This window comes from Orcinus orca, chromosome 12, assembly GCF_937001465.1.
Source record: "Orcinus orca chromosome 12, mOrcOrc1.1, whole genome shotgun sequence".
Classification (NCBI taxonomy): Eukaryota; Metazoa; Chordata; class Mammalia; order Artiodactyla; family Delphinidae; genus Orcinus; species Orcinus orca.
In genome coordinates, this window is record NC_064570.1 from 77,103,733 (window position 1) to 77,128,565 (window position 24,833).

The 24,833-nt window shown below is 32.6% G+C and overlaps 1 protein-coding gene and 1 non-coding gene across 16 annotated transcripts in view; both read right to left on the reverse strand.

The window, feature by feature from the left end:
* Positions 1 to 24,833, reverse strand: part of SENP6 (SUMO specific peptidase 6) — a 103,055-nt gene that overhangs the window by 56,790 nt on the left and 21,432 nt on the right. For 11 of the 15 annotated variants that reach the window (XM_033428604.2, XM_033428600.2, XM_033428607.1 and 8 more), the window contains 4 exons: positions 16,666 to 16,808; positions 15,576 to 15,671; positions 10,824 to 10,844; positions 1,053 to 1,123 (listed from right to left, as the gene is read on the reverse strand). In XM_033428604.2, the coding sequence (XP_033284495.1) occupies positions 1,053 to 1,123; positions 10,824 to 10,844; positions 15,576 to 15,671; positions 16,666 to 16,691 (214 nt within the window). In that variant the 5' untranslated portion in view covers positions 16,692 to 16,808. Of the gene's footprint in view, positions 1 to 1,052; positions 1,124 to 10,823; positions 10,845 to 15,575; positions 15,674 to 16,665; positions 16,809 to 24,833 lie in introns of those variants that run through there. The other 4 variants (XM_033428598.2, XM_033428599.2, XM_049695669.1 and 1 more) reach the window with 4 other exon arrangements.
* Positions 4,838 to 4,941, reverse strand: LOC117201456 (U6 spliceosomal RNA). The gene has a single exon (XR_004483474.1). It is a non-coding gene; the product is annotated as a U6 spliceosomal RNA (small nuclear RNA).

The following is a 24,833-nucleotide window of genomic DNA, read 5'->3' on the forward strand; positions in this document are numbered from 1 at the left end:
TTAGTTGTGGCATGCATGCGGGATCTAGTTCCCCAACCAGGGATTGAACCCGGGCCCCTGCACTGGGAGCACGGAGTCTTACCCACTGGAGCTGCTTAAAATCACTAGACTTTGGATAATAAGAGCCCCTAGTGCTATTTAAATAAGCAAAGTCCTATGGGATTAAGAGATACAAACTACTATTCGTAAAATATACAAGCAACAAGGATATATTCCATAGCACAGGGAATTACAGCCATTATCTTGTAATAACTTAATAATAAAGAATAACCTGTAAAAACCTATTAATAAAGGTTTTTTATATTAATAAAGAATAATAAAGAATAACCTGTAAAAATACTGAATCACAATGCTGTACATCTGAAACTAATATAATATTGTAAATCAACTATAATATTTTTAAAAAGTCAAAAAATAAATAAATAAACAAGCAAAGGTCTGGGACAAACAAGATGGACACACAGATTAAGAATCTGTATTCTAGATAATGAACATCAATTTGATGGTGAAAGATTTTTCATAAATGCTATCTGCTCTTATTTTTGCTTAATATATCACTGTATTAAAAATTATTTCAATGCAAATATAAACTCCTACTTACAATAATTTTCCAACATCTACTATTAGCACAGTTTTATCAGGTATGGGCTCTTTTTAATTCAATGCCTAATGTATTCTAAATTTTAGGATCAAAACCATTTTAATCAAGAAAATCACATAATATAAGATTATAACAAAGAGCAACAAAACACAATTTTGAAGCTATAACCCATCTAGAGTTAATATTTGGATCCTGAGTTTAACAACAATGCTAATATAATCAAAAAGATTTCCAACTATAATCACCTGAATGTGCACTCCTTGAATCATTCCCCAATGATTTCAGGTCACAATTATAATAAATAAATTCTCAAATCAATTATAAAAAAATGGGTCTATATATTCCTATTATACCTGGGAATATTCTAAAACTGGTACCATATTCCTATTCTACCTTCCTTACAACTACTCAAAACCCTTCACAGGTGTAACAAAAAAAACTGCACACTTACCAACACCTTGGGGCCGACTTAACCTTACAGGATTACTTTCAAATTTTTGGACATGAGGTGGATATTCTTTCCTAGAAAAGGAAATTTATATAGTTTCAGTCTAAAAGAAAAATATATTTTTAAAATGAAAAAGTAGAGGGAATACTTAAAATATGTTTACCAAAAGCAAAACATAGCTTGTCATATAAAAAGTGGTACTATAAAATAGTAACACTATATTACCCAAATATAGTAAACCTTAATGCACTATAAGATCCTTAAGGGCAGTGACTATATTTTATTTAAACTGTCAATCTATGAAAGCTGGACAGCAGGCAGTCTTTCAAACAAATATTTAATAAATAAATACAAGTATTTGTCCTTTCAAAGTAGTCACTTTGGAAAGTTATATATTTATTCCCCCAATACACAAAACTTTAGAATTTTTCTTTTGGAACTGCCTTCATAATCTGTTTAAAAAAACTTAAAAAAAAACTCCTAATATTTCATTGTCACATGCATTTTTGGAATAAAAAAAGTTAGTCAGCTTATAATAAATACTCAACTTGCCCAATTTTGCTGTAAATGTTTCTAGTTTAAAGATCAATGAATAAAGAATAAAGAGTGAATAAGATCTTGTCCTTGAGGATAATTCCAAAAGCAGTACAAAAAATGTTGTGTACAAAACTAGAAATCATGAAATAAATATTTTAGTCTTATAATATGACTACATTATGGGGGTATAATTATACTTTAAAAAATATATTACATTGTCAGACTTCACACCTAACCAATTTTCAGAATTCTGAACAGGAATCCTTAGTAAATAAGGATCCTAAAATAGTATAGAAGTCCAAATATACAATAGTTTGGGAGAAAAGCAAGAATCCTATAGCTAATTGTGGGATAAAAGCATTAAAGGAGGAGGTTTGCAAAAAATGCAATAAACCAGGGAGCTACAATAGCTACCTTCCCATCCTAAACAAAAGCTTCTAAAAATATTTCCATTTTATTTAACAGGGGAATTAAAGGAGGTTATTCTGTTATTTGTAAATGCATTCACCCGAGTGATCAATACTTATCACAGGGCAATATAATTAATTAATTAAACAAAAATCCTAAAGGAATTTTCCTGTAAGGATTTCATATTCTTATATTGTAAAAGTCAGAGCACCTAAATTGAAAACAAAATATGAAAATGACACAAGAAGAAAATAATAAGAGTAGTGATAGTAGTGTATATGTGACAGTAGTTAGCAAATAGTGAGCATCATGTGCCAGGTACTGTTCTAAGTGCTTTGTATCTAATAATTACTTTAATCTTCACAATAACCTTATAAAGTATATACTATTGTTAGTACTTTACAGATGAGGAAACTGAGGCACAATGAGGTTAATTAACTTGCCCATGGTCACACAACTATTAAATACCAACATCAGAATCTGAATCTTGGCAAACTGCACCAATATTGATGAGTAATGGTGTTTTCACCATTTCAATTATTATTACTGAGCAGCATTTGGTACAACTGGGTAATTTCCACACTGTCAAAATTTTAAGATTCGTGAGGATACGAGTTGTGAAGATGAGAATTTGCCTTAGAGATAGTGGTACTAGTGTTATTAAAAATAAGGTAGGTTTTCAGCTCCTAACTACATTTAGCTTTGAATAAAATGCATGTTTTTATATACTACACATGCTCACACTAAAAATGATATGAGTCTTATCTTTAAAACAAACAATTTTTTAATCTCTAATTTTTATAACTCTACACTGGAAAAGTAAAGATACCAACTATAAAAGGCAACCGAGTCAATAAATCTGAAGCAAAATACGATGATACAATTATATTAAACTACAAAACCTCTATGCATTATATATATTTAAAACAGTGGACAACAGAAACAGTAGGTATTCTTAAATACTAAGGATTATCAACAAGCAAAATAATTTGACAGAGTGGTCACAAAATCTGAAATACATGTTTTGGATTTTTGTCTGCTTAATTACTTATTCTGGGGTATGCTATAAACACAGGTTTATTCAGTAATAACTGGCATAAATCACTGGAGGCAACATATCATAGATGTGCAGGGATTTCTGAAAATGCTGCACTAATTCACACTGCTCTTTGCTGTTTGACACAGTGCACTGAACCATGCACTGCTGATGAGGAACAAACAATGCACTGAATATATCATGTAACATCCATGACCTATCATTATCGTAATGCAATGCTAAAAATTATGCATATTTGCCAACATTTCCAAACCTTATGGCCATTCTGTATCTAATATTTACTACATCTTTCCCTATACAGACAGAGCAGATTGTTTTAAAAAATGTATTATAATGAGTAAATTACAGAAATAAAAGCATACCTTAAGTTTAATACAAGAATACAAGAATTTCAGAATAAAAGTAGTATTTGTTTAATAAGGGAATTAAAAGAACTTTCTAGCTATAATCTTGTGTTCTTTAAAACTTAGTTTTTAAAAGAAACTTTGTTAGGTAATCAAAAATGAAATTTCATGTTAATTTCTTAATTTGAGAGTTCCATCACTCTACAGACACTAAAATTTCAAACTCCAAACTACTATGATGCTTAAGGCTAGAATTTAATTTCCTGGTGGATTTTCTTTCCTACCTCAAACCAAGCAGAAACAGAGAAGTGTCCCTATCTTCTGTCTTCTACCAAGCGGGAGCATTTTTTTTGCTTCTGAGGGCTTGTGTTCTGCATAGAAGTTTTAGAGAAAACCTCACTTCATGGACCCAACGTTTTTACAAGCTGCATAAAGTGAACTGGAGAGTTTTTTCCTTCTGTGCAGAACTCTTTAAATAACATGAGACTCCTTATTAAAGGTTAGACAGGCTTCAGACCTTTTTTTTTAATAAACTTTATTTTAGAATAATTTGATTTGCTGAAGACTTGAAAAGACAATTCAGAATTCTCTTATATCCCTTATCCAGTTTTTCTTAACGTTAACACCTTCATTACCCTCATACATATGTCAAAAAAAGAAATCAACATTTGTACACTGCTATTAACTAAATGCCAGGCTTTATTTGAACTTCGCCAGCTATTCCACTAATATCCTTTGTTTGTTCCAGAATCCAATCTAGGATCCACCGCATTTAGTCATCATGTCTCCTTAGTCTCTTTTTTGTTTCCCAGACTGTTTTGTTTCCCACTGTTTTTCATGACCTTGACACTTTGGAAAAGACTGGTTAGTTATTTTGTAGAATGCCCCACAATGTGGGTTTGTCTGATGTTTTTCTCATGATTATACTGAAGTTGTAGGTTTGGTGGACAGTACCCATCTCATCACATCATATCAGGGGTTACATGGTATTGATGATTTACATCACTAGTGAGGTTATCCTTGATCATCTGGCTAAAGTAGTGTTTGCCAGGTTTCTCCACTCCAAAGTTATTTTCCCTTTCGACATTCTATTTGGAAGCAAGTCCAATCAGTCCAGCCCACAAAAGGGGCAGGGGTAGTTAAATTCTACTTCCTGAAGAGGAAACTATCTACACATATTATTTGGAATTCTTCTGTATAAACACCTGTTTCCCCCAATTCATTTTATGCAGCTTATAAAAACCCCAGGATAGTTCAATAAATAAATCACTTATTCAATCATTTATACCAGTATGACTCATGAATATTTATTTTATACTTTAGGTTATAATCCAATTGTTTCAGTTTTGGCCCTTGGGAGCTCTTTCAGTTGGCTCCTGTGTTCCTTTCATGTGACCTCATTCTTTTTTTTTTAATTCTGATAAAACATACATAAAATTTACAGAAATATGGAATGCTTTGCCAATCTGCATGTCGTCCTCATACAAGGGCCATGAAAATCTCTGTATCGTTCCAATTTTAGTATATGTGCTGCTGAAGCAAGTACCCCTTTGTTTTTTGAATGCCTGTTTGGATTCTGATACTACAAGATACTCTATGATCATTTTGTGTTTTCCCTAACCCATCCCTAGAATCAGCCGTTTCTCCATGTTCCTTTTATTAGAGTGGTATTAGAAACCAGGATCTGAGTGCTGCTTTTTTTTTTTAAGTTGGTTTTGAAACTCATTTTATAAATCGTTCCATTGCTCGAACTGATCTCAAAAGATGTAAATTCCTATAAAATAAATTAAATGTGTTCATTTTTCATGAAAATGCATTATCCAAATTCATGTTTTAACTGTCATCTAATTTTTGAAGAGATGTATTAAAATCTCCCGAAGTTGTACTCTAACCAAGAACGCCTTGCATTTTAGATATTTTAGGGGAGCTTTACACAGCTCGTTGTTACTTACACTCTCACGAGTGTCTCCATTATAAAATGTGCTCCGTTATACTATTTAGTGCTTCTAATCCTTAATTCTATTTCATTTGTTGCTAAAATTCTACTCATGCTTTCCTTTTGTTCGCATTTCTTTTGAGTCTAAGACTCAAGAGACCCCTTTACTTACAAATTGTTATTTTATAAGTATCTGATTCTGGTAAACAACATGATATAGCTGGGTTTAATTCAACCAGTTTTCTCTTATTAAATATATTCGACCTGCTCACAATCATTATTGCATCTGATAAACTTCATGTTTTCCTTTCATCTTACTGTATTAGTTGTTTCTTATATTTGTTTATTGTCACTCTTTTCCCCTATTTTTACTGATTTGCACAATTACCTTTCATTTGTTTTTCCTCCCCTGGTTAATTTAACAAATAGTTACCTTCCCTCTCTCAACCCTTATTCCAACTGCATATTTTGTTCATCAACATGTTCTCAAGATTCCAACTATTTCCTCAAACAAGATATTCTACTGCATCATCTCTAAGGGGATAAGATCTTTAAAATCCTTTTACTTCCCCATCCTACCCCATTCAGTCCCCCTTCCAAAAAAAAAAAGGCCTTAAGATACCTTTTACTTCTGCCCTTCTACCTCTCCAATTCCTAGATTTTGCTGAGATAGTTTTGAATAGTCAAAGATTATTACTGATTTTCTTTTGTAGCGTATCTCTATTTGGTAAGTAAATCACGCTTAGCCTTAACTGAATGCCACTGACTTAAGTTTTTAATTGTGCCAAATTATAAATCATATACAAAAGATTATTTTTTAAAATCTCAAAGATTTATCAGGTAATAATAACACTTCCCTACCTAAAATGACCTGAAAGCTTCTAGTGAGTGCACCACATAAAACCCAAACTCTTCAGATCATCTTACAGAAAGCCTTTTATGATCTAGGGGCCCTAGCTGACCTTAACCAAACCCACCCCGCAGTCCTTCTTTCTGTTCTTTGAACATGCCAAACTCACTCCAGCATTAATATCTTAGCACCACCTCTTCCCTATGTGGAGAAGCCATCTCTATGATCACTGTATGGCTGACTGCTGCTCATTCAGTCCTTGCTTAAATGTTAGCTTCATAGTTGAGTGTCTCTCTGAACATCTAAAGAAACCATACTGTCACTCTATACCACATCATCCAATTATACTTTTTTACACAGAACTTATTTTTTGGTGTTTTACTTGTTCATTATCAGTTTTTGCCCATCAAAATGTAAACTACACGAGAGCAGAGATCTTGTTTGTTTTGTTCATCACTGTATCCTTATACCTATAACACAGCAGGCACTTGATAAATATTTGGAAGTAATAAATGTGTATAACTAAGAGGCAGTACGTAAGTAGAAGTGTATTTATCAGGTCAAATAATTGTACAATCATGCTGAACAAGGGTGGTAATGTCAAAACTGAACCACTGGCCACCATGCAGAGCCACCATAAAGTAATTCAAAATATTAGCCTATGTGCAAATACCATAATTCAGGCACTGTAAACTAAACATTTATTGATTAGACAGGGTAGCTGGAAATTGAATATACTTGGAATCTCTAGTCTGTTTACTGCTCTACTTTTAGGCTTTTTTCCAATGTTTCCATATCCAATCACTGTTTTCTTCACAGTATGCTTTATTATGTGGTAAGACATGTCATTCTTCTCTTCCCCCACTTATTCTTCTTTTTATAAAGTAAGTCTCATCTCTTACTCTTCTCAAATATTTACTCTCCTAAATAAACTTTAGAATCAATTGGCCAAATTTCTTAAAATAACAAAGTCAGCAAGATTTCTGACTAAAATTGCATTAAGTTTATTTTAAGGAGCACTGATATCAAATAACCAACCAGGAACCTAATATATGCCTCAGATCAGGTTCTTTAGATATATTTATAAAGGATCTATACATCATTAATTTTATTACTGAATATTTAATTTTAGTTGCTACTGTGAAGGAAATTTTGGTCTTTCCAATATATACCACAATTGATCAGAGTGAATAAAAAATTATTAACATTATTAGTCTTGTACTCTATCATCTTGCTATACTATTATATCTAAGGTTTCAGATGACTCTCATAATTCTAAGGAAGGCAGTACCATCTGAATATAATTTTATTTTCAGGTACCTTGAGACACCAATTTATAATGCTAATATAAATTGGTACCACCTGTCTGCAAAACAATTTCGCAATACCTATCAAGAGCATTAAAAACATCTGTAACCTAGCCCAAAGAATCCTTTCCCAGAGATTTATCTTAGGAGATGCACTTAGAGATTTACATGCAGAGTTGTTCATCAATGTGTCATATACCAGGGGTCCCCAAGCCCCGGGCCTCGGCTGGTCCGCGGCCTGTTAGGAACCGGGCCGCACAGCAGGAGGGGAGAGGTGGGTGAGAGAGCGAGGCTTCGTCTGCCGCTGCCCATCGTGCTCGCATTACTGCCTGAACCATCCGCTGCCCCTGCTTCCATGGAAAAATTGTCTTCCATGAAACCGGTCCCTGGTACCAAAAAGGTTGGGGACCACTGTCATATACAACAGTGAAAAACAACAAGAAATGGACTAATGGGTAAATAAATTATGTATATCTGCCGGACAAGCTATTACGTAATCATTACAAATCATTTTTAGAAGCCAACTTAACAGGGAAAAAGGCTAGGACATACTGTTAGGTGAAAACTCAAAATATGCAGCTGTACTTTTATTATGACTGCATGTATTAGGTATATTTAAAAGTACACAGGAAAAAGAAAATTGGAAAGAAATGCATGAAGATACTAATGATGTAATTTTCGATGAGCTTTTTAAAAATTATAAAATCTTTCATTGTAATACTTGTCTTTTCAATACCCCCTTTTAAGTTAAATTTCTAGTGTTTCATATATGTCTTTTATTGTATTCTTTTCCCTTTGTATCTTTTTGTTTCAAAATTCTCTACGATACGCACATATTTATAATAAAAATATTAAAAAAAATTTTTAATTTGAAAATTAGTATGTGCTTCAGTTTCATAATAGTTCAACTGTCTTTATCTAAGGAGAAAAAAAAAAGTTCTAATACCAGATTAAATATTCTAGGTTGCTGGTGCTACCACGTACACTATATTCACAAGCCAACGGTCCAAGAGTCAGAAAAGAATTCAAGTCATTCAAGTTGTCAAAGTCACCCACAACAAAGAAAAATGGCAGCAAATTTTTTAAGTTTGCAAGCTCTGGACCTTAATATCGTTTGTTTAATTTTTATTCCAGCTTGGTTTTAAACCTAAAATATACCTCATTGTGCCCAGTATACAGTACGAAGGGAAAAAACCTGGAAAAGATTAACCTTCCACAACTACCTAACTTTTGTTTATTAGATAAACCATCCTCTTTTAAAGAAATCATTTAGTTCAGAGATTTACAGTCCTTCATGTGTTAAGGGATAAAGATAAAAGATTTTCTATTACTTTTCAAAGGTCAGAAAAAAAGATGTGGCTTTGTTCATAAGGGAGGAAAAATGGCTTACGTAAAAAAAATTTACAAAGTAAAATCTACTGACACAAAAGTTCTTCTCAGTTTATCTCTGACAAAGATAAAATAATTTTAGGTGAGATTCCAAAGGATTAATGGGCTAAATTGAACCTAACAGTAACTAAGCTGCTGAATAAAGCACTCCAGTGTATTCATCATAACATATTTTATAAATAGATGCTGCTTCACGCCTAGCCCCTGGCGGTAATGTTGGTACAAAAAGACAAAGAATTTCAGCACCTTTTATTACAAAAATTTCAAACTTTACAGTGTATATGTCAGTTTCAAATAATTATCTCATAACAGAACAAATCTCTGTTCTTCACAAATCTCCTTTAAAACTGGACAAATATCATTATTCCCATTTTAGAGTAAGTTATGTGCCTACTGGTAATGCTGGTTACTTAATTCTACATCTCTGACTTCTATTCCAGTATTATTCCAACAGGAATATAAGCTCCAAGAGAGTAGGGATTTTTGTCTGCTCCTAGAAGAGTGCCTGGCACATAGAGTCATTGAAATATTTGCTGAATGTATCAATGAATAAATTTCCACAACAGAAATATGCATAAGAAGCCAAAACAGTAGAAAAAAATCAGTATAAACCCACCAAGGCTATTATAAGAAAATATTCTAAGATCTTTATACTATTCTGATAAATATAACAGTACCTATATTTTATCTACTATAACATAAAGGAAAGAATTTGTTTATTTCTATAAAACAACAGTCTGGTTCATGTGTGACTGTATAGTTACTTAAAAACATCTTATTAATGATCTTCTCCCCAAAATATAGTCACTTATGAATTAAAAATTCGAAAGATATAAAATGACTCATCTATGTCTGACAAGAAATAATAATTTACTCAGAGAGAAAAACAGACACAATAGAAAAATAATTTTTCTTTCCCAGGAGGAAGGTAGTAAAATACTTGCACAACGCATTCATTTAAACCATGTAAGAACTGTGAAGTATTTCAGAATTATAAAATATGCCTAAATCTTTTGCTGACAGGATCATCTTTAGTTCAGAAACCTGGTGTTCATGAAGTAAGATGGAATATATAGCATTCTATAAAATATTGCAAGTTGTCCTCTTTGCCTCCTCTATACCTTTAAACAAAATTATAGAGTCAAAGTTACATAATTAAATAAAATTATAGAATGTCCCTTCTTTTGACCATCACCAATGATATTAAAGTATTGGTTTAAAACAAGGGCTGTTTACCTGTTTTGGGAGGGGAGAATTCATAAAAGGTTCTTGAAACTCATGGAAGCAAGAAAAAAAGATACACACATGCACAAAAATTTCCACATACATACATTGAGGAGAGGAGCTATTATTACGGGCATTTGATTTAGAAAACTACAATCATTTCACTATTCTAAGAAATGTGTGTTCTTAAAAACTTGTTTCCATGTTATTTACATTATTCAACATTTCTGCTAAAGGATGATGTGTTTGCCAGTGTTATTACAAAGGGAACAAAGAGTGATCATAAAATTCTGTCACAAATTTTTGATGTTTAGAGTTTTAACTCCAAGCTTAAGGTATTCTACTTCTATTTTTCCCCTCACTCTACTAAAGTATAAACCAAAAATATTACCACTGAAATGCAAGAAATATTTAAATTAAGTAACTGAAAACAATTTTACTACTAAGATCCTGAAATATTCTATTTTTAAAACAAAAGTAGTTACATATCAGTGTAAATATATAATAATCATTCATGGAAAATATATATATATATTGAGAATTATGGTGAAATATTACCCACATAAGTCAAATATCATGTTGTGCTATTAGTTTCCTTTTTATTAAAATAATTAATAAACTTAATGATGAACTCTAATTCAATGGACATTTTTCAAAGCATATAAATAATCTGGTATTTTACTGCTGTATCCATGCTCTAATTTCATCAATATTGAGCTTACCTTTCCTTTTGGTCCAGACTGCTTAAAACATGAAAAAGAAAAAAAATGTAAGAGGCAAGACCTCATTTTTGATATATCATTGTAGTTTTAGTAACTGCAGTCAATAAGGCAAAACTCTGTGATTAATTTGTTTTAAACACATTATATATATGTTATATACTAGTGTTTTGAATCTTGTCAGATATGTAAATTGGCTTTCAATTTTTGTCAGTACAGAAAATAATTTATATCTAAACATATTTAAAGAATAAAAAAGTATGTACAAAGATTGAAAAATTCTTGAAAGAGCTTTATTTAACCATCCAACACTTGAGGATATACGTTATTTTAGAGTGGTTAAAGAAATTGTCTTCAAGGAACAATACAACTTCCTAAAAGTTATAAAATTTTTAGAGGTCCCAATCCCACTATCAGGCGTGATTAAAGTCATCCCTCAGTTATCTGCACAGGATTGGTTCTAGGACCCAAGGCAGATAACAAAATAGTGGGTGCTCAAGTCCCTTATATAAAAGGGTATAGTATTCGCATATAACCTAAGCACATCCTCCCATATACTGCAAATCATCTCTAGACTACTTATAATACCTAATACAATGTAAATGCTATGTAAATAGTTGTTGAGTACCAGAAAATTCAAGTTTTGCTTTGTGGAACTTTCTGGAATTTTTCCCTTGGATTTTTTTTTTTTTTTTATCTGTGCTTGGTTGAATCCACAGATGTGGAACCCCCAGATACAGAAGTCCAACTGTATTTGCTTCTGAGTAAGAAAAAAAAATTTTTTTAAGGCTGAAACTTTTGCACAAAAGCCTTAGATTAAATACAAATACAGTACACAGTTTGGGACACAAGAAAAGTCCTGGGACTTAAAATCATGGCCTCTAACCAAAAGTCCAATGTATAAAATGTCCACCCTTCTCCACAATTCATGGAAAATCTAAAAAGCTATCAATATCAAGTACTCAAGGGTAAAATTATAAAACCCTCAATTTAGAATAAGATTCACATCCTAGAATTATTCCTATTACAAAAGAAACTAAATATTCAGAACTGTAAGCAAAACATAGTTCACAAAAATCCCTGAGTCCCCATATTAACTCTTATATTCCCATCATGTGAAGCACACAGTAAAATATCAATTTAATCCTAGCAAATTAAGAAAAAATAATAAGGGTAAGTTGGTTTTACATAAACAACATTGAAAAGAAACACATTTTTAAAAAAAGTTTTAATAGTAAGGAAAAGAATTATTATAAACTTACACAAATACCACATTTGAACTTTTACTTCTGCTATTTAGAAAATGGGATAATCTGTATAAAATAAATTTATGTTGGACAAATGACAGAAAAATGAAGGAAAATTATCAGGCCCCTATTAAAGTGAAACAAAATACAAACATAAAAGTTTAAATATAGTCTGTCTACTCTTATATACTTATTTCTTATGGTGTAATATTTCCAGGAAAAGTAAAATAAAAACGAAAAGTTAGACGTTAATACCTAATCTAGCCATTTCCAACCCTACACTGTTGTGCTCAAGAAGTGAGAAGAGTTTAGTACTCTCTTGCTTTTATTCTTTAAACTCACCTGTTGAGAGTAAAAGAGGTAGAAGACAGAGTAAAAGTAGAAGAAACAGGTTTGGTTCTTTCCAATAAACCAAGGGAGTTAGGAAGAAAACAAAACCAAAAAATATATACACCATCCTCATTTCTCTTATCCTTGAGAAAAATGCACTTACTGTAACTAATTTATACATTATGGTAATTCTCCAAAACTCCTCAATATGTGTTTATTACCAAAGCCCTGCCCTAGAAGAGTTTATATATATTAAAAAAAAAAAAAGAAGAAGAAGAAAGAAAAAAGCTTTTAAAAAATGAGACGGGAAGCCATTATCAGTAACATAGGGCTTTGTAAAAATGTCGACGTACATTCTTTTTGGACTATTTCTGCTCTTAAAATTTAAAAAAAGGAAAGAAAAAAGACAGACTGATTGATTCTGGTATCCATGACCTGATTTTGGACTTCAAAAATTCTTTCAAAGTGGTGCTTTTCATTAATAATTAAATCTTGCTTATTCCAGGAGCCCATTTTCCCATTTATGGATTATATATGCTTTTGTAGACATTCATTTCCCCCTATGGTCCTTTTTAAGGCTTTCTACCTATCCTTAATAAAAAACAAAACAAAACAGTGAAAATGTAAATAAAACATAAACCAGTAAATGTGCTCTTTTTCCAAGTGTGGTTAAAGTTAGGAGTGGAGATGGTATAGTTATAAAGATTTTTAATTTTCTGCATTTCATTTCTTCCATACTAATACTATCCTCCTCCATCACTGCTAGTATATAAACAATCTATCTTTTAAATATGAATTAAATTAACATTTGGAATAGCAGTAAGAAAACTGACTGCAATCATAATATTCTCCAAATAGCAGCTAATCTGATCTGATACTTTAACAATCTTCATTCATTTCTTTTAGACTAAAAACGTGTGCTATACCTGTTCCCATATCTTACAAATTATTCAAAATGCAGGTCTGATTTACTTAAAAGACAAGTTATACCACTCACCCCAGGAGTAATGGATTATGTGTGTGAATTACCAACTGATGGCATTTCCTTTAATAATTTCAAATTAAGAGTTGAGAAAATAAGAAAAGTTAGGAGAAACTGTAAAAGCCAGTGTGCTCATCCTCATCTGAGGCCTGACAATTGTGCCAACACTACACTAATTAAAACCAAAAGTTTGGTAGCAATCGTTTCAGGTGAAGGCTTTTTTTCATGCCTTTGAAGATGTGGTTCCCAATGCATGGAGTGTTCTCTTTTAGCTAAAACACTCAAAAGCTTCTTTAATACTTCCTTTGTGAACTCCTCACTGCTCCCTTCTCTGTAAACAGTACTACACATACTTTGTATATCTCTACACTGCACTCACCAGGTAATCATCTGTTTACTTGTCTTTCTGTCGTTTACCCTAACCACACTTGAGCTTCAAGGCAAATACTGTCATATTCATCTTTGACTACTTTGTACCTATACCTGGTATGTAGCATAAAATCACTCAATATTTTTGAAGGAAGAAAACTGGAAAAACTCTCCATGACTGGTATTTGAACTTCAAAATCTTTTTAACAACAGTCACACTGCAGTAGGACTAAGAAATGTTTATTTTATGAGACAAACATAAGTAGAATCTGTTTTCCTTAATGGATTGTTTCTTTAAATACAAATTAAATTAGGGGTGTGTGTGTGTGTGTGTGTGTGTGTGTGTGTGTGTGTGTGTGTGTAAGAAACAGTATTTCACTAGTAAATACCACTTCCTATTAACAGAATCTAATCTTTTATACAGATGAGCAATGATACACATGGCAAGGTATAAGATGTGCCAGGACCTAGAATAAAACAAAACACATACCAAGTCCCAAACTGGAATCAATTTTTTAACATTACCAATGAAGAAAGGAGGGATGGGGAGAATAAGGCATAGTGTAAATAATTCTAAACTGGTAGATGACTTCTAAACCAATAATAATTTTGGTTGTAGAATATATCACTTGATTATAAATCAGTACTTCAACTTAGACACATTTCAGAATAGCAAGTAGACAGATCTTTCTTAGCGATGAATTCTATCAATGTGATCAGTGTGTGAGAAACAGTGTGTCTATCCTTCTTCCCTTCCACTAATTACTCTCTTTCTATTGTTTGTTCTCATATTTGTGCCACATGTAGGCCAGAAAGCTTGATTTGTAAGGCAAGCCAATTTTGTGGTATGTATAGTAATTTCTCCATCTTTTTAGTTGATTTTCTGAAATATCTTATGTCAAAACTACGAAAAATAATATATTTAAGCAAACGAAAGGTTTTCTTATTGTCCTAAAGTATGAGAATGATATAAGGTATTTAAGTTGAAAATCTCTGTTATAGCAAATCTACATAAATAGCAAATACAGCAAGGGTAAGAGTCAGGACACATTTTCTGAATGAGTAGCAGTCTAGATCAACATTTTAAAAAATGAAGAACAACATCTAGCATATATTAAAAAAAATCTTTAAATTTTACTAGTTATAAAAATTTTATGCAACTATTCAAAATGCAAGAAATAAAGAGATAAATTATTTTTCTAATTGTTGGAGCCTAAGAATTTCTTGGTCAACTGAAACTGACGAAGAACTGAAATTCAACTGAAATTTCATAACCATCCAAAAATGGTTATGAAAAACCTCAAAAGCATTTAAAAACACCAAGCATTACACTGTTACGTTCATTATTTCAAGATTCAAGTAATACTTTCATGATCAATGAGAACACTCAAATTTATGAAAACACAAAAATTTCTCATTTAAAACTAATAATGTGATTTACTTTGATGCTATGAAATCTTATAAACCTTACAAAGAAAGCTAATAACTGTAGTTTTACTCATCAGAACTAAACTACCAGCTGAAGATTTCTCTGTCAAATATTGTAAAAATCAGCTTAATTTAACAGAAACATAATGCAATAGAATAGCTTTTACTTAAGATGTCTCTATTTACAGAATATGATTTACTCAAAAGCAGATATAAAATAAAAAAATTCTAGGACATGAATTATTTCAGAAACATGAATATCTCTTTAGAGACAATGGAAACATAATAAAGTTCCACAAGTTAAGGAAAAAAAGGTTTAAAAAAAAAAAAAGGCAGTGAAAAACTCCTATTAAAGAGGATGGTGTATATATACTAAACAAAGGCAATCAGAATCCTTACCTTTGGGCTGCTGTTTTTACTATTGCTATCTGTGCATTAGTATGAGGAAAACGTCTTACAGTTCCAGAACATAATGATGCATTTTGTGTATTTGCACTGCGGAGTCAAGAAACAAAGAATAATTTAAACAGGGAAAAATTATGCACTTATGCAAAATAAACCCTTTAAAATCTAAGCATACACACACACAAACCTGTAACACTTAAAGAAAATTTTTTATACATAAACCCATTGACCATGTTAAACTGTCCATTAGTTTTCCACTTTCTGAATTTGTCTCTGAAATGTTTCCAATCCAGTTCATGAAAGAAGATAAAGAGTAGAACACTAGAACAGAAATCAAGAATCCTAAATGAATGTTTCATACTGTAAGAATTCCTGTAAATTAATCCCGATATATTTCTTCTTCTTATTCTCTATTTAAGACTATCTATGTACTATGAGTATACGAACTATGTACTATGAGTATACAAAAGTTTTCTTATATGCCAAAATAATACTAAATGTTAATTATAAAAAAAAATTAAAAGTGCTAAATTCTACTTTCGATTCTACCACTGACTTGAAAATTATTTAGCCTTTATGTACCTCAATTGTCTACAAACTGACAAAGTAGAAATAAAATAGTGACTTCAACCCTATTTCTGGGATATGTAACAGTCCAATTGTATCAGTAATAGTGGTTCACTATGACAACCACTAGGAAAGATGAGTTATATCTAGAAGAGAAGGGGAATTAAGAAATCTTAAAAAAAAAAGAGTCCCTCATTGAGATAATCCTGGTAAGTATCCCCTAAAGGAGACGTGACCTACCTCTAATATTATAACCAAGATTTTGCTAACTTCATAAAAGCAAGCTCATCTTATGAAATATTAGTCTACTGAAATTTTTCTTTCAATATTTTAACTCCAAACCAAGAAATCACTGCAATCAAGCCTATTCCCAAGATTCAAAGCAAAGATGCCCAGTGTGTAGGATTAGATCTACTGACAAAGTGAAAAGAAAAGGTGTTAAGTTGGAGTAGCCAATTAGTTTTTGGTGTCAAACTCTTTATCTTTTCTGTAGGAATGTGTGGTGAAGTGCCTATACCTCAATTTCTTAGTGCTGCTCAACATGTTAAGTCCAAGTGGGTTGCCTTTCAAAGGTTTTAAGCTTTCAGTCCTGTTTCGTTTTGTACATGTCTTCCAGGGATCACCAGAACTAGTAGCAACAATTTCAGATTGACGATTTAACTGTAAAAACCATAAATGTTAAAGTCAATAAACAACATAATAAGATAACTTATCAACAATTATTTGAAAACCCATTTATTAAAAAAGCAATAAAAATGTACCAAATATTGGGGATGGGGGAGAAGGATGGCAGCGGCACAGATCTAAGAGTAATTCAACTGTAATACTTTTTTTTTTCCCTTAAGGACAACATAAATATGTAGGAACATGGGAGTTTATCATATTATTTCCTTTTCATTTCAATATCACCCAAGATATTTGAGAAAATTAAAAGAGAAAAACAGAAGGGATAAGGTAGAGGATCTTAAGATAGCTCTTTCCCGAAAGCAAAAAATAAACATTTCCCCTGCTTAACATGCTACCCATAGGACAGTACAACCAAATATGGCAGTAAATTGTCATTGTACAAGTACTTGGGCTTTAGCATCAAAATTTCTATATAAACACAGAAACCGAGATAATGTCTTCATATTTTCATACTTGAAAATAATAATACAAACATATCAATAACAACCACTTTGCAGAGATTACAGTATGACAACAGGATGGCTCATTCCTTGGGAAGCTCTTCTCAACAAAGAAACCTAGCTTTATTACATTCTTTGCACAAGACATTTAAAAGCTGTTTTCAGACTCTTTAAGACAAAAGTCCTCAGTTCTTAGTGGTAATTTACCCAAAACAACATTTTAAAAATCATTCTTACCTACTTTTAGTTTTGAAACAGCAGTCTAATATTTTATTTTTTACTCTTTTACAAGAAAATGTAGTCATAAGAAGATAACAACTTGGCTTTTAGCCCCACCAATTATCTCCACAGAAACCTAACAGTTCCCTAAAAACACATATCTCCCACAAAAAATGTCTTCTGGAGAAGAGCTCACTGTGCCAGCACCATTCTTGTTTTGAGGCATGTCTGTATCCCAAAACTCCAAAAAGCTGTATTTTGAAAACACTGCTTATCATTTTGAGACATTTTTTTACTTCTAAATCTTTTACAGCCATGTACTTCGGACTCCTTCATTTATGGTGATGGCAGATTAGATAATGCAGCTCAATCTTCCCTCTACTCTCTGAAAACCAGAAAAGCTGGACAAAATAGAAATTTTCTTAAAAAAAGAAAATCTGTTTGAAGCACCTGAGGGCTACCAAGGCAGTGAAGAATTAAGAATTAAGATCAGGGACAAGAAACTCAGAGATCTGAGCCCAGATTCATATTTTTCTCTGAGACACCTGTTGTCTCCAGAAGATGCAACTTCTGGAGTTGCAGAAGATGAGAGGCTGAGAAGCTAAGCTGAACTCCCAGAAGACTCAGAGAACTGGGGAGACAAAAGCAGAGTTCAACATCCACCAAGTATGGACTGCCTCATAAACACCTCAAAATCTGAATGAGGATATAGCCTATGAATAAGAGTGAATTACAACTATAAATCCAGCTTCCATTCATCTCAACCTCCAACTCAATTAAGTCAGTTCTCCAATTTTAGAGTAAATCCAGAATTACCTGGATGGTTTGTTAAAACAAATTGCTGTGTCCAACCCTTACAGTTTACTCTGATTGAGGAGGTTTGGGATGAGCCTGAGAATATGCATTTCTAACAGGTCCCTGGGTGATGCAGATACTGCTAAAAAGGGAACTACGTTTGGAGAGCCACTGGATCGAGGTGATATGAGACTGCTAAGGCTCCTCCTGGTCACTAGCCAAAAGTAAACGTGTATCCCTACAGGAAGGGAATATTATCCTAGGCCTCAAATTATCTCTGTGATTTTTCATATGCAATATCTACCAATCATAAGCAAGCTCATAAAGATGACAATGATCAAAACCAAGAGAAACAACTGATAACAGGAACAGAACTATAGGGGATAAAGATAAGAGGGGTTATCACACTATTTCATTTCCATTAGAAAAAGAGAATACAATCACTTCTGCATTTGGTGACCCTTTTTCACAGAAACATAGTGCTATTGTAGAAAGATAACTCAGGAATCAAATAGAATTGTCTCCTAGCCAGGTAACTTTCCTTATAATCACGAGGTTATTTTATGCATCAACAAAGCTATATACAAACTGCCTAGCTCTGGAACGGACAAATAGGTAGGAATTCAGTAATTATTAATTCCCACTCAAGTAGAAACACAGATATCCTCAATTAGAAAGTCCATAAATTATTTTATCATAAACAATTGGTCATTAAGCTACATTCATCTGAAATTTCAGGACATCCAGTCACTGTGACTTTGGCCTATTCCTTTGTTATTTTGCAAAAATGCCCTAAGTCAATGGTTCTCAAGATCAGCATTACCTAGAACACTTTAAAATGCAAATTATCAGGTCCCACTCCAGAACTCCTAAATCAGAGACTGTGGGAGTAAGGTCCAGCAATCTGTTTTATCAAACCTTCCAGGTGATTCTGAGGTACACTAACACTGGAGAGCCAGTGCTGCACGTGATTTTGATACATGTCCTGTTAAGAATCTGGGAAGCGGGACTTCCCTGGTGGCCGCAGTGGTTAGGAATCCATCTGCCAATGCAGGGGACATGGGGTTCGAGCCCTGGTCCGGGAAGATCCCACGTGCCGCGGAGCAACTAGGCCCATGCGCCACAACTACTGAGCCTGAGCTCTAGAGCCCGAGCCACAACTACTGAAGTCTGCGCGCCTAGAGCCCATGCTCTGCAACAAGAGAAGCCACCGCAATGAGAAGCCCACGCTCCACAACAAAGACCCAACGTGGCCAAAAATAAATAAGTTTTTTAAAAAAAAGAATCTGGGAAGCAGAAGTTTCCATTAAAGACTAACCATATAATTTCATTCCTCCGTATATAGATAATTACAACTAATATTTGAGTGCTTACTATGGATAGGCATTATGCTAACTACTTTATATTCAATATCTCATTTAATCTCCATATTTTATACATTTCAGCAGTTCTTCAGATTGGGATTCAGAAACTGCACCTAAAGTATCAGGTCAATTACTTGATGCTACTGAGTGATAGGATTAACATGCTCAAATTTCCCACTTTAAGTCTCTTTCTCCAACAAAATCTCTCCACCATATACCGCCTTAAACTTTACTGAAACTCTACCCCTATGCTATTAGATCCTTGAGCTTAAAAAGCAAAGTAACTTGTCTGAACTAGTTAAAAGGATTTGAACAAAGTACTGACCTGACTCCAAAGCCTATGCTTTCCCATACTACACTGTATAAGGAATTTTTATAGTATTATTTGTAGACATATAAATTCTTAACAAGAGGCAAAACCAAACTATGTTATTCCAGATAACACTCAAAATCATTAGGATACAGAAAATCTCAAAATCAAAGGAACTGCACTAAAAATTCCTTTATATAAATGTAGAAAGCTAATCCTTCCTCTTAAGAACTGGTTAAGCCAAAATTATCTCACCTAATATATAGGCATATAATTCAGCTAATTCAACATATTTTTGATCAAGTGCTTAAACATTTCCAAATTTTCTTTTTAAGAAAGCATTTAGGCATAGCAATAGACAACCCAAAGTCCATCAATAGAGCAAGATTTGCATAAGGCAAATTCTTAAATTTCCCAATTCTGCTGCCCTAAGGTACTATCAAAAGCTACACGCACTTCAGTCAGCAATAAGACAACCAGTACTTCTGGTTTTGCAGATATCTCATGAAAACCTTTTCCTGTATTGTCAAATTCCCTTAGGAAAGGTTCCTTACTATTTGTTATACTTAGAAAGTAGCTGGGGTGGTGGGGGAGGATATCACTCCACAGGAGAATCACAGGATGTACATTTGTAAAAGATTCTCCTCTCACACAGTCATAAACCTATAGGACATAATTCCAGGTGCAAGAAAATTTAGAGATACCTGTTGAATTAAAATACAACATATAAATTATATTAGATGTGTGGCACATCTACATCTCTTTACGTAATTAATAATTTTTATTTTCTCTCATTTTATTTGTGCTCTTGGTAATCTACATCAAATTATTGGGAGAAATAAGGTGTAAACAAGTAAAAATTGAACGCTTTATGGCTAAATCACAGATTAGAGCACTACTACTACTAAAGAGAAGATGATATATTCAGTCTAAAGGCCCCTGAAAAACTTTAATTCTCCTTCCCCTCCAACCCCTTATTTAGCAGCCTAACAGAGCTTTCTAGCTAATGCAAGCACAACATCAGGAGAACTCCTGTGGACAAATGGATTAGCACAAAAAAATCACATGATTATAAAACTACAAACATGGGCCGTAACTGATGTCAGAAAAGCAACTATAAACACATCGTTATTTGAAAAGGAAAATCAGCTTACAAAGGTTCAATAACACTGCTATTTATGGAAGATTTGCTAGTGCCAAGTACTAGGTGGATTACATGTTCTCATAATTCTCACAACCATCCTATAGAGTAGATAGTTGCAAGCAGACCTAAAATCTGATATTCTGCCTAACTACTCTAATATACCAGCCATCCAAAAAAGCTATGTTGCCCTCAACTGGATATCAATCTGTACAGAAAATATTTACACAGTATAAACAATGATACAGGGGTCAGCAAACTTTCTCTGTAAAGGGTCAGACAGCAAATATTTTAGTCTTTGAGGGTCACACAGTCTCTGCTGAAACAAATCTGTTCTTATAGTACAAAAGCAGTCACAGACAATACATGAACAAATAAGCACAGTTGTTTTCTGATAAATATTTATGGATACAGATTTGAACTTCATATAATCTTCACATGTCACAAAACAGTATTCTTTTGATTTTTTTCAACCATTTAAAAAATGTAAAAACTATTCTAGTTCATAGATCATAGGTTGTGGGTCAGATTTGGCCTGTGAGCGTTGGTTTGCCAACCCTTATGTTTTAACATTAATCATTAATAACTAATAAATAACTAATAAACAGCCAGTTACCAAAATATAAGCTCCATAGGAATAAGAAACTTGTCTGTTTTGCTCTCTATCATCTAGAACACTGTGCTCAATACATATTTGCTGTATGAATGTGTATCTCATTGGGACTGCTAAATGTGCAAAAGTTATCAACATGTGGTACCTTCCACCCAAACTTATCACACATGACGAAGCCAATTTAACTAAAACAAAAAAGTAGTCAGGAAATTTAGCACCTAAAATAAGAAAATAAGATAACCTAAAAGAATCTATTAAATGATTAGACACATTAAAAACATATATTAAAGGCACTGAAATTCTTAAAAACAAAATGGAAACTGAAACAGTACAGAAAGAACTAGACACTATGAAAAACAAAATTTTGAAAGAGAACCAACAGAAGTTCTACAAATGATGTCACTGAAATTTAAAAAAGAAAGAATGGATAGATTAAATTGCATATTAGATATAGCTGAAGATAAGTTAGTGAACTGGAAGACAAAGCTGAGGAAACCATGTAGGATATGGTACAGGGATGATTTCTTTCTTTGCCCTTTATCCTTTCTTTTTTTTCTTTTTCATATAAAATATATGTAGGACATGGAAAAAAATGATGGCCTTATCATATCTAATAAAAGTTAGTTCCAGAAAAAATGAGGAAAGGCAATATTCAGAGATAATAACTAAAATTTTTTCAGAATTAATAAAAGATACGCATCCTTTATATAAAGAGGTATAATGAAACTGCAGAAATCCAAAGGCAAAGAGATTATTCTGTGGAAGAGAAAGGGAACACTAAGACACTCTGAACCAAAATAAAGGCTTTCTCCTAATTCCATGCTCATTTTTGAATGCAAAAAAGGGACTATATTAGTTTAAACCAATGTTCCATATGGACCTACATATTACTCACAAGCCATTAAAAATCCAGGGATACTTAAAACCCTGGGATACACAAAGACTTTCTAAAGGACAACTGGGCATGGATAATTTTAAGAAAATCAACTCCTAAATCCTCAATCTCCACTTTAACACTTTCTTAAATTGATTTACTTTAAAACCCATCTGTAGGAAAGGTACATATAATATCTCCTTTCTTATCTCCACTTTCACACCAAACCTTTTTCCACTTTACAAAAGACATAATTCTCATTTATTGTACTAGAGTCTAAAATACTCCTGAAAGGAACAATTTGACATAATAGTATCTGGAATCTCTTTTGGCACATGAAACAGTAGTAGGGCTTCGTATCTTTCCCCGTTTTATATATATTTCTGTTAAAAGTGAACCACAGGTTAGAAACTGGGTGTTCTGGACCAAATTAAGATTTTCTTAATACAACAATAATGCAAAATGGAAAAGCAAAAGTAATAAAAATTTGCATTCAATGACTTTGTATCTTCTACTACAGTTATTATCAAGAAAAGCACTGCCCCAAGGAACAAATCACGTGAAAACAACTCAAAGAAAGCATTAAAAAAACAAAAACAAAACCAACAAACCCTTAAATTTGCATGCCTTTATTACAACCAGGTAAAAAAACTTAGGTCAAAACCAAGGCTGCAGGGCTTCCCTGGTGGCACAGTGGTTGAGAGTCTGCCTGCCGATGCAGGGGATGCGGGTTTGTGCCCCGGTCCAGGAAGATCCCACATGCCGCGGAGCGGCTGGGCCCGTGAGCCATGGCCGCTGAGCCTGTGCGTCTGGAGCCTGTGCTCCACAACGGGAGAGGCCACAACAGTGAGAGGCCCGCGTACCGCAAAAAAAAAAAAAAACAAAAAAAAAAACAAAAAAACAAAAAACCAAGGCTACATTTTTCTGCCGAGAATTCTAAAGTGAAATGTCATCATGAAGATGCAGATTAACATGTATATATGAAATGAAAACAGAAAAAAAACACTATTTATTATAGATAAATAATACATTTGATTTAATTGACTGGCTGTACTATGAATTGGCCTTGACAAGTAAGTTATATGTAGACATTTTCCATAGATCAAGAGAGTTAAATATGCAGTTCTTTTAAAGAAAAAACCCACAATATTTTACAAAACTATTTTTACGAAAAAAATTGGCAAAAGCCAATTAGAAATTAACAAGATTTCAATTTTTCCAATTATTTCTGAGATTATCTGGTTAAAAAATAGGAATCTAAAAGGAATTTAAAAGTAACAAGTGTAACTACTAGCCAATCATTAAGTCTTGATAAAGCCTTTTTAGTATATTTCCCCCAAATTCAGAAAGACAATAAATCCAGAGGCTGGATTACAAATTATTTTTAACTTTTAAACTTTTATTACATTGCTAGGTGATTTTCCTGCCATTTAATTCAAAAGGAAAGAACTGAATGATAATGCTATAGCAAAACTCTTTCTATATCCATCTATTTATTATATGACCAAGATTTCTCAGCACTTATATCTAAAAAAAGTTTAAAAAGAAAATCACTGTTGAAAGTTTTATTAGACCAATAAATAACATTTATTTATGGACACATGAACTAAATGAATAAGGAAGGAAAACATCAACACCATCACTTTAAGAAATACATTTCCAATATAATTCTATACAATAGGTTTAATAATTATAAATTACATGTTTATTAGTAATTATAAAGATAACTCAATCCAGCAAAAAAAATTAATACTTGCAACTTTTAGTGAAAAGATCATTTAATATTAAATTTCAGTGAATGTATATCTTTTTATTCAGTGAATATATATCTATACAGTATGATAGAGTAATTAAAAGATTTTCAATTGCATAAAAATACATCATGTGAAGTTAAAATACACATATAATGTTAAAATTTTGTGGGAAAACTGAACAGAAATATGAATTTAAGGAGAAGAAGGAAAACTATAAATTTCCACCTGTTAAAGAGGAAATGGTACCTGTATTTCTTTAAGTTTTTTTATGGAAATATAGTTGATTTACAATGTTGTTGTACATGTACTGTTAAGACAGATGATGCTGAGTATCAATTCTGAATTATCTTTAGAGATCACAGGATACATAAGTGTCATATAAGTTTTATTTTACTTTAAAAGTATCAACATTAAAAAAGAAAGGGCATCTGCAAGCAACCCCCCCTCAAGTTAAAGACCAATGTCACAGAAGATCATGATGAAAAACA